The 11,166-nt window shown below is 40.7% G+C and overlaps 1 protein-coding gene across 1 annotated transcript; it reads right to left on the reverse strand.

Moving 5' to 3' along the window:
• Positions 1–9,026: 9,026 nt before the first annotated feature.
• LOC134221683 (zinc finger protein 391-like) lies at positions 9,027–9,779 on the reverse strand. Its single transcript, XM_062700870.1, has one exon. It carries the CDS (start codon positions 9,756–9,758, stop codon positions 9,027–9,029), a length of 732 nt encoding a protein of 243 aa, XP_062556854.1. The 5' UTR covers positions 9,759–9,779.
• Between the last annotated feature and the right edge of the window lie 1,387 nt (positions 9,780–11,166).

Raw genomic sequence — 11,166 nt, forward strand, 5'->3', positions numbered from 1 at the left:
TACAGTCACGTTTTCAGGAACGTTCTGGAAAACGTGACTGTTGTTCCCGAATCCATGAACTAAATCACGGTGTATTTTTGCTGGTTCACGAATTCGGGAACGCTTTTTTTTGCGTGTATAATCTCTTTTGTAGCTATCTGACGTTTTTGATAGAGCAACTGCATAGTGGGATTTTGGCAACTAAATTTTTTAGTTTCAGTCCAGAGTTTTATTTTCTTCTTAGTACTCTTGCTTCCTATGGTAATTGGGACGTATTTTAAAGTTGGAATGTTTTGACCCAACTATGTACAGCAGTGTCTGCAAACCACCATCAGAGCCATACCAGAGTAACATTTGTCTTGACCAGAATATGTCTTACGGCGATTTCGGCCACCAACCAACCCACTATAGCATGTCGTGATTCCGACAATCAACAGACTCATTCCGCTCATTCCAGCAGATTTTCATTGACACTACTATGTACACACCTGGACCCAAATCTTCGATAGAACCACTCCAGAGTTGTATTTTTCTTGCTCCGAATTGGTAAGATAGCGTTTCCTGCCTTCAACTAATTTACTATGGAATAGAGGTTTCCTTGATTCCATTAAGTTCGATGGCGATTCTAAACACCGGCCATCTTATTGGAGTTAGATTTTATTGTCCAAATTGAAACAGCAGTATGGTATAATAACCCGTCGACACATCCACATCAGAGTTAGATTTTCTTGATCCGAATACGTCAGATAGCGATTCCGACTTTCAACCGACGCACTGAGTTAGACTTCATGCATTTTTTTTTAAATATTTAGCTATCTGTTTCAATCATATTCGAGCATAAGTTTCAGGGGCTTAAAAACCCTTAGTGCATCGGGTAAAAATTGATGATTGTGAACATCTGAAAATTTTATTTGATACGTATATGTTTCTTAAGCCCCGCCTTTCCGTGTTATACTTTGTAAATTTCTGTAAAGAACTTTGAACAAATTTAATGTTCTTCCATTTGGGGGAAATTACTGTAATCCACGTAAACTTTCAGGTATAAGTGCCGCTGAATATTGAATGTTTTTCAATTATCTGAACATTTGTTCTTACTTCTTTTGGGTAGGAAAGATCGAATTGCTCTTTTAAGGTCACTCCTGACAAAATCCAAGTTTCAAAGTGCTCGCGTTTTCGGAGGCACGCCACTCGGAAGCAACGTACAACTGTAATTTTTATTTTTTTCACGCATGCTGCGACGCAGCAAAGCTGAATCAACAAAAATGACAGTTGTCCGCCGCCTCCGTATCGAGTGGTGTGCCCCCGAAAACGCGAGCACTTTGAAACTTGGATTCTGTCAGGAGTGACCTTAATGTTGATTATTGCACATTTTTTGGTAAGAAAGGGGCGCCCAATGAACTTTCGCCAAGGGCGCTGGGAGTCCACACTACGGCTCTGAGTATTAGTTATGAATACCACTGCTGATACCGGAACTATGGCTGTCAATAGTCTCCACAATATGAACCCTGAAGGTTATAACTTTGTTCAATCCTACATCTGTTTATATTAAAACTCAATCCTAACCGCCCCGAAACCGCTTTCAACACACAACTGCTCCGAGCACAGCCACTACATGCGACCCACCCCGATCAGGAAAGAATAACAAAATTGTAACTCAATTCTATCAATTATTGTTATTTAGAACAACGTGTGTTATAATTAGATAATTCGAAAAAAATGTGTCTTCGGCCAGTTTTATTTCATATCAAAATTATAACAACATTAGTTATGAATAGGGTTTCTTACCCCATTCCCGGCCGAACATGCGTACGACTGCATTATTTAATTGATATTTATGACAGGAAGCAACTTCTGCTGAATTTTGTGGTCTGTATTATACTGCATTGGGGTTCACTTCTGCTTAAAAAATAGTTATTCGAGCTAAATATCGTTCAAAAAAGCTTTTATTTGATTTAAATTAACGAGGTCCAGCACTAATTTCAGTTATAGCGATTTAATTTCCGGCCCACTTCAAAACCGGTTCCCGGCCTAAGCAAAATTTCGCTCAATCTCTCAATATTTTACTCTCATTCTCTCTCGGGACGGTAGAAAATGCGACGTAAACAAAAATATGCACGTTCCACGACAACAAGATGCCAGATGGTATCATTTATAATCATTTTTATTTGGTTGAGAAGATATATTTACTCATCAAAATTTCTTCCAAATACTTAAAAACAATACTTTTTCCACCTTTTGAAATCGAGAGAATTATAAATAACATGATAGCGTCAACGTATTAGACAATTTTCCTATTAAAGATGAAGGATTATTTTCATAATTCTGGCCTTTTGGCAGCACGGTGCGGCTAGAAGTTCTTGGGCCGAGGTGAATTTTTGTTCGGTTTGATAATACATTTTAAAATGTATTCTAATATGTTTAAATAAGTTCTAGTGAAACGAACAAATAGAAATAATTGAAGTGCTTGTGTTTAGAATTATGGTGTGGTGATTAACAGCTTCAAGCAATGGTTGTATCGAGCTCTGTGATGATTTTCAGGTAGGTGTTTATTCGATGATACCGTTTTGTAAAAGTGGAAAGATTCACTCCGGCTCAGTGGTGTGGCATCGGAGAGCGAATTTTGAAATCTACATTTTTGTTTTCTACAATTGGATCAATTAGGAGTAAAAAAAGTGATTGAAAAATATTGAGTATTGTGAAAAATAAATGGGAGACTTTTTTAAAATTATCAATCATTAACCTACGGCATCCAAACAGTATAAATCATTAGTTTTCTGTGCAGTGAGCCGGGAACCGGGTCCATAGGCCCAAGTAGTGATTTACCCTATTTTAAAAAAATAATTGCCTACATTTTTTGTAGGCATTGGAAAAAAAATCGGAGGTAATCACCTTCAGTATAACTTGAACCCGCTCGATATTGATGCATAGCTGGAACAAAGTTAATTGTCTACATTATGGATGGAATTCCGGCGTGGTAGCGTACCAGATTTCTATCCGTGATGTAGGCAATTACCTTGAAAGTAGATTTTTGTACAGAAAAATTATATCAACGTTTGTTATAATGTTGATATGAAGGTATCAACCTTTGTTTTAATTATGTTATGGCTAGAGGCATTTTTGATATAATTTTTGTTATTTTAACAACTAACCAGCAAAATTTATAACACATTTTGTTACAATATTTTTCTGAAATAAATAACTCCATTTGTTATAATTTTGTTATGCATTCTTGATCGGGTAGCGGTTGCGGTGCTACCAATGGCGGATCGAATATCTCTCCAGCCATCTTCAAGAGACGCTGCGCCTAGCTGCTCTTCCGTTGGGAGTGCCACTTCCAGCTGCTGCGCGTATTCTTGGACTAGTCTACCGTCTTGTAGCCGCCCAATGTTAAGCCGCGGCGTCCGACTTCGACGCGTGTTGTACACCGTCGAGAGTTTTGAGCGTAGGCATACTGCAACGAGGTAGTGGTCGGATTCAATATTCGCACTGCGGTAAGTGCAGACGTTCATGATGTCGGAGAAGAATTTACCGTCGATCAGAACGTGGTCGATTTGGTTTTCCGTTTCTTGATTAGGTGATCTCCATGTGGCCTTGTGGACATTTTTGCGGGGAAAGAAGGTGCTTCGGACTACCATTCCGCGGGAGGCTGCGAAGTTTATGTATCGTTGGCCGTTGTCATTCGATAAGGTGTGCAGACTATCCAGTCCGATGACCGGTCTATACATTTCCTCCCTTCCTACCTGTGCGTTCATGTCACCGATGACGATTTTGACGTCCCGCGGTGGGCATCCATCGTATGTCTGCTTTAGCTGAGCGTAGAACGGTTTTCTCGTTTTCTCGTCGTCGGGTCTCCCTTCGTGTGGGCAGTGCACGTTGATGATGCTATAGTTGAAGGAACGGCCTTTTATCCTCAGCTTGCAGATCCTTGCGTTGATTGGATGCCACCTAACCACACGATGGCGCATTAGAGTGATTCAAATTTTGACTTTTTCGCTCCCCTGTGCTTAAACGATTGTTTTTGCTATTTTAATAGTTCTCCCAAATTTTTAGCTGATTTTGATGTTATTTGGTTGTGCACGTGCCGTTTGAAGGTTATATGAAAATTACTATGAGAAATACCACTTATGTAAAGGATCGTTTCGTGAAGCAGCCCAGAATCTATTTGAATATATTTAACGCATCGGCATCATAGAATAGATCCTACGCTGAAAGTCAGTTGTTGTTGCGAAGCAATCTGACTTTTGTGAGCAAAATTATAAAGAAAACAGAAATGCTCATTATTGATATTGATGTTATTCTTTTACGTGTTAAATTGAATTTACCACAATTCAGTATTTCTCTTATAACTTTTGTTGCCAGCATCAAATCGTTTAGCAACATCGACGATATTTTCCCTAGTTAAATTTCCTATGTTGCTAACGTATTCATACTTTTTTAGAGCTTAATGGGCAATGATGAGGAACGGTTTTTCACAAAAGTTACTGTTTTCATAGTAATTTTCATACAAGCTTCAAACTGCTTGTGCTCAGGCAAATAACATCCAAATTAGCTTAAAATTTAGGACGATTATTAAAATGGCAAATGTCATCGTTTAAGCATAGGGGAGCAAAAAAGTCAAAATTTGAATCACTCTAATGGCGCATCTTACTCAGCACTATGAAGCAAGTTCCCAGCTCGTTGATGGTGCCACAGCTTTGGTAGAAGGTAGCTGCTCGATGCCCGCTTTTCCACATTTTCTGTCCTGTCCAGCAAATCTCCTGCAGCACCACGACGTCGAGGTTGCGGGGATGTAATTCATCGTAGATCATCTTGTCGTAACCTGCGAAACTTAGCGACTTGCAGTTCCGTGTTCCAAGCTTTTAATCGTGATCCTTTATTCGTCGCCTAGGTCTTTGCCGATTATATCGAGTCGCATTATCTCTTATGTTGTTCGTAATTATTGGTTTTCCAGGCGGATTATTGGGCCTGCGCAAACCTCCTGTCTCGTCGGAGGGCCGTCGTGTCAGGGCTGTTAGCGTCCCACCTAACAGCAGGACTTGGGCTTATGCGCTTTGAGCGGCACACGGTCGCTTTGGTGGGGCCTACTTGCGGATACATGCAGCTTTTTATAGGAATTTAACAGGGCCCAAACCCCATCACATCCTAGGCAAGTCCCACAACTCGCAGATGGCCTGGGAAGCAATCGTCAAGCTCTTGGACATAGTACCTGCTAGTTTTTGTTACTTTCTAATATATTAAAAATTCGTTTTTAAACAAACTTGCTAACAACAGCTAACAAACTTGCTTAATCAGCATGAACTATTTGTAAGACCATTTAGCAGTTGCTAGAAAGGGTACCGATTGATGTAGGCATGTGATGTGGTTTTCAACCTCAGTATGCGCACAGTCCGAGAGCTCCATTATTTTAAATGGTCAATAGTGGCGCTGACCACGTTCCTACGGTCTATCGGTGATGTAAAGGAATTTATGATGCAGTCACAGACCCACTGAAAGCCGAGAACACCTCTGACTCGCAACGAGTTTATGCGAAGTTTTATTTGAATCTGGAGGTTAGGTTCTAACGAACCACTGCAGTTCGTCTTGAAGAATATGAAGAATATTTACACTGAGGAGAATTCTATATATCGGAATATCTTGAGTAGTCTAAAATAATGAATTCAAATATACCACCACCTGGCGGCCAAGTTCTAAACTTATCAAGTAATAGGTATAAGAATGGAAGGGTATCGTCAGTCTATTGTGCTTCGACATACCCCTCTACAACCGTATGGGATGGGAGATTTTTATTTTATAACATATTGAACTAATTATTTGAGATTGCTGTTGCGCATTGTCGAATTTCTTTGCAAGAAATCAGGGAAACTGTTTTCAATTTTTAACGGGATTATCTGAGTGGTAAAACATGAAATTGAAGGCAAATTCAGATCAAGTAAGTTTACAGAGAATTTTCAATCAAACTAACTGAACCATTACAATGCATTGTAAGATTTTTAATACCTGTATGGGAGGTTGAACGAAATTTGTCTTCTAAAAATTTGGCTTTTTCTCGTTATGTAATTTATAACATAACGCACGAAAGTTAAACCATTCACGTAAGGACCACGTCTCGCAGCCCGATATGTGTAAGGACATAAACGGGAATCTTCTTACGAACGAGCGTGAGGTGATCCAAAGGAGGCGGCAGCACTACGAAGAGCACCTGAATGGCGATGTGGCAGACAACGGTGGCGGTATGGTAATGAACCTGGGAGACTGCGCGCAGGACATACGACTTCCAGCTCCCGAATCTCCAGAAAATCCAGGAGGAGATCGGCCGGCTGAAAAACAACAAAGCCCCTGGAGTTGACCAGCTACCAGGAGAGCTGTTTAAATACGGTGGTGAAGCATTGGCTAGAGCGCTGAACTGGGCAATTACCAAGGTTTGGGAGGATGAGGTTCTGCCGCAAAAGTAGATGGAAGGTGGCGTGTATCTCATCTACAAAAAGGGCGATAAGCTGGATTGTGTACTCTCCTAAATTTTATGCCGCCGACTAACACCAATCGCAAGAAACTTCGTGGGGCAGTACCAGGATGAACGCTCTATCACAGATCAGGTTAACGGAAAAAAATTGGCTTTTGACCAGCAATGCAAAGAAATAATTAAAAAAAAAAATGAATTTAATAAACGCAACAATTTAAATAAATATGGAACCTACATTGTCTTTTTATTTTTTGTACCGAAATATGATTTACCGCGAAATTGCCGCGAATTTTCAGATTTTCTAAATTGGCTGCCCGCGAAATTTTAAAAATTTTGCCGCGAATTTCCACCACCCCTAGTAATAAGTGTACGACCCCAAGGTGCAAGAGAAAAAAATGTACCTAAAATTAGGTACTTTTTTCTAACCGCTTAGATGACTCCTGTTTCTTTCGGTGGCTTCATATAACTATTAACCTTTTGTCTGTGCTCTGGGGTCAATATGACCCCAGGCCACTTTGAGTGGCTGCCATTTTTTTAGTTTTCAACCGATTGTCCTAATTTTTGGTAGTTTGGTAAAACTCGCCGAGATCTGTCTCCCAGATGCTTGAAAAATCTTGAAAATATGCGCTACAGTGTACTTTTTTCAAAAAACTTACGTTGTCTGTGCTCTGGGGTCAAATTGACCCCAAATTGAAATTGCTATAACTTTTTTAATGTTTGACCAATTTTGGATTGGGATTGGATAAGAATATTTACACTGGGCCCTCCTTAGCCGTGCGGTAAGACGCGCGGCTACAAAGCAAGACCATGCTGAGGGTGGCTGGGTTCGATTCCCGGTGCCGGTCTAGGCAATTTTCGTATTGGAAATTGTCTCGACTTCCGTGGGCATAAAAGTATCATCGTGCTAGCCTCATGATATACGAATGCAAAAATAGTAAACTGGCTTAGAAACCTCGCAGTTAATAACTGTGGAAGTGCTTAATGAACACTAAGCTGCGAGGCGGCTCTGTCCCAGTGTGGGGATGTAATGGCAATAAGAAGAAGAAGAAGAAGAAGAAGAAGATTTACACTGAGGAGAATTCTATATATCGGAATATCTTGAGTAGTCTAAAATAATGATAGTAATTTTTAATTTTACTTAAATCATTTTGAAGCTTAGTTAAGTTTGAGTTAATTCAGAAAATAAGAAGTAGCTAAGAACCAGTTAGATGCAACAAAATAAGCAAACATACTGAGAAACGCGCTGGCAAGGATGTTATCGATCATTTAGTAATCTGCGTTCTATCATTTAGTAGTTGGTCAATAACTCATCCCAGAGGTCTAATTTCAAAATGTGTTGTATGGTGGACTTTCAGTGCGAAGGTTTTTCTTCAACTCGCCTTAACAGGTCGTAGATTACTAAATGATCGATAACATCCTTGCGCGCTGGAAAATCATTTGTTTATCATTACAGGTCCCTTTTATGTGTTTTTCTCGAAATATTAAAATAGTGCACAGGTTGAAGAATTGATCACGCGACGCCTCTGCTTAGAAGTTAAAGGAGGCTAATCGGAGAGCTTCCATACAATTTGAGAGTAATGTGCTGCGGACATTACTCGACGATAAACAGAAAAACGGCATCTGGCGGCGTCTCATAAATCACTATTTAGTTGTACGAACGAGGTGCATGGAATGGATATTGTTAAGGTTGTACAACACAGCAAACTAACTTCAATTCGTTTGAGAATCTTTTGTTCAAATAATATCTTTTCGTCAAAGTCTCGAAAACCAATAAAAGAGACACTTTTTTGTCAAACTCATCCGTACTAAATCGAAAGCTCAGAAGAAACGTTCTGATATAGTGGAGCTCTAGAAAATTGACGTTGCTTTCGTTGGAATTAGCCCCAACGACAATGGACGGAAATACCTGTCGGGTCCCTATGTGGAGTTAAAAAATGCCAACTGTGCCGTTATGTAATTAGCGATGGCATCATATGTTAATTGTGTGACGACATGTTGACATAAATGAATCATAGAATAATCACTCAGCTTTATTTTTTTAAGTCAAAAATAGTGGGCTGGTCATATAGTAAGAGTGCAAGGGAAAAAAAAATCACAAACGAAGTAACCGATTAGAGAGGAACAATAATACCCAGTAGATTATTATTTAATATTAATTATGAAACAAAACATCACACTAATAAAATTGTTTTGAGCTTTTAGCGCAATGTATTCACTTATAAGACGAGTTTGTACTATCCATTTAATTCCACCCACTAATCTATTATTTAGGTAGTGGAACTCAATGGAATAGTACAAACTCGTCTTATGGCAAGTGAACATTTCTAATTGACGGAATTACAACACCAGACAACGGACCAGCATGCAACGTCCATTGGCACTTCCGAAAATTTTCTTTTACGAATAGTTTGGCAACTGAGGTGGAAAATGAGCCCAAACTTGACCTTCGTAGACACTAACCAGACGGCTACGAAGCCTACAAAATTTTACTGAATTAAGAAAGATAAAGTAGTAGGTTATTATATTTATTCCAATTTTAATATAATTCTTTCCAAAAATTGAAACCAAAAACAAGGAACAATCTTTATCACACTTTGCTTGCACTTTTGGGTTTCCGCCCCGGTTTGCTTCGTGGCAAACTGATCCAAACGGCTTTCGACTTCCCGGCCGCAATTTTTCGCTCGTGCACTTTCCTATGTTTGGCCAGATGATCCGATCGGGAGAAACACTTCGGGCAGAAGTCGCATTTGTACGGTCGAACGCCTGAATGGGAACGGAAGTGCCGAGCCAGCTCATCGGAACGCGAGAACCGCCACTTGCACCCGTTCCACTTGCACTGGTACGGTTTATCGCCCACGTGTCGCCTGAGGTGGGCCTTCAAGTGCACCGGTTTGGCATACACTTTTCGACAGGACTCAAACGGACAAACGAAATTCGTCGGAGTTAGTTCGGCGGTATCTTGCTCATTCGGAACTCTTACTTGTTCCAATTCTGTCTCTCCTTTTCGCAGAAATGCATCGCATGAGCCATCGCACAGAAATGTTCGATCTGGTAGTTGATAGTCATTATCCCAAATCTGATTGAACTCAATGCTGCTGTAATCCAAAATAAAGTTTTCCACCTGCGCTTCTAGGCCCACATCCACAAGTTCCTTTCCAGCTGACGCATGCTCCAGTTCAACGACCTCCGACTCGATCGTCTCCACCACAAGATTGTCTCCAGGCAGGAACACGTCGAACAGATCTTCGTGGAATTCGGTATAAAACTGATAAAACCCATTGGATAGGAAGTCCTCCGTGGAATCGTCAAAGCTATCCATCCTGAACCGTTTGGCAATCGAATTGCAACTAACTAAGACCGCGACTGGAAGCAGACAAAAAGTTTCCCGGATGACCCATTAGGCGCAGACATGTCGCCGGATGAAATTGATATCCCCGCCGCAGAGTCCGTCCATGACGTCGTGCAGTGAACTGATAACAAAAGACAATCTGCCAGTGGTAAAATGCACACATGCCTCTAATGATTTGGCTTCTGGATACTGTTTTAGCTCGGTCGAGATCTAATGTCCCCCGATTCGGGACACGTCGCACAAACCAGAAGCCCCTTTCGCTCGAGCGCGCAACGATCAGACGACGATGTGATCATATCCGTGAACCAGTGACGAATCGGAAAAAAAAAGAAAGAAGCAAGGATACAAAACTAGAAGTGATTACCCAAATGGATAATGCCGATCAATATGTTTGTATCGATGTATAGAAAATGTACGAAACGACTTTAGAGAGACATGTTATCAGCTTTATTTTCGGCTTGTTGTTTTTTCTCCAGTTAGACAGTTTTCGATAATGATCATCTCCGTTTTGAATGACATGTTGAAAAAAACAGATGCAGTCTACATTTCAACGATCTTCTAATAAGTAAAATTGCGCCAAAGTATACATACTGCATCAGGGTGCCACAAATGAAGACTTGTGATAGAATAAACTTATTATTATTAAGCAAAAATTTGATTTTGGCAAGACGGTCGCAACATTTATGACCATGAGAGCATGAGCAGGATGACCGTACAATTCGTAGTTGCTACTCCGTGATTGACTAGAACTTGCGAAATTGCACAGGGAACCAATGGAATGCAGCTTGGGTTTTAGCTATCACTCTTAAAGTGCAAATTTCGGAAATTCGGTGCATTTTGCTAAGGAATCTAATGAACTAGGGAAACTGAAAAAAGAGGATGGATTTTCCACACAAACTTCTGGTGAAACATTAAAGTTGATTATGGAAACCCATTTTCCTGGATCGATTATGTGTGTAGACCCAACAACAAGTGGTTCGTTTGAAAGTCAAAGATGTTCAGCTAGAGGCACGGCAAATGCTGGGTAAAGCGTACCATTGGTACTTCGCGTACCTGAAGGAATAAAATAGACCCCATCTTGCGGTCCTTAGCCTCTTACCCAGCAGCTCCTATCCCTACCTCCCCGTGGTGCTGGCCGGTATACGAGCAACCTTAGGGAAGATCGAGTAACCAACCCCGGTGGTAACTATGGTCGTATGCTAACAGGGAAGGGGGGCTTTGCTCCTCTCCGGAGGTGCAAATCTTACTGAGCGTCTGTTCTCCATGTCAGGATCGGCTCACAACAGCGTCTGTTCTCCATGTTAGGGGCGGCTGATCATCGTCCGAGTGCCAGCGAGGGACTCTAAGTGAAACTGTGCACCATGGTCCACCGGTAATA

The sequence above is a fragment of the Armigeres subalbatus genome, chromosome 3 (assembly GCF_024139115.2).
Source record: "Armigeres subalbatus isolate Guangzhou_Male chromosome 3, GZ_Asu_2, whole genome shotgun sequence".
Lineage (NCBI taxonomy): Eukaryota > Metazoa > Arthropoda > Insecta > Diptera > Culicidae > Armigeres > Armigeres subalbatus.

Excerpts from the sequence above, each read along its gene's own strand:
- LOC134221683 (XM_062700870.1), bottom strand. The coding sequence starts at position 9,758 with ATGGATAGCTTTGACGATTCCACGGAGGACTTCCTATCCAATGGGTTT.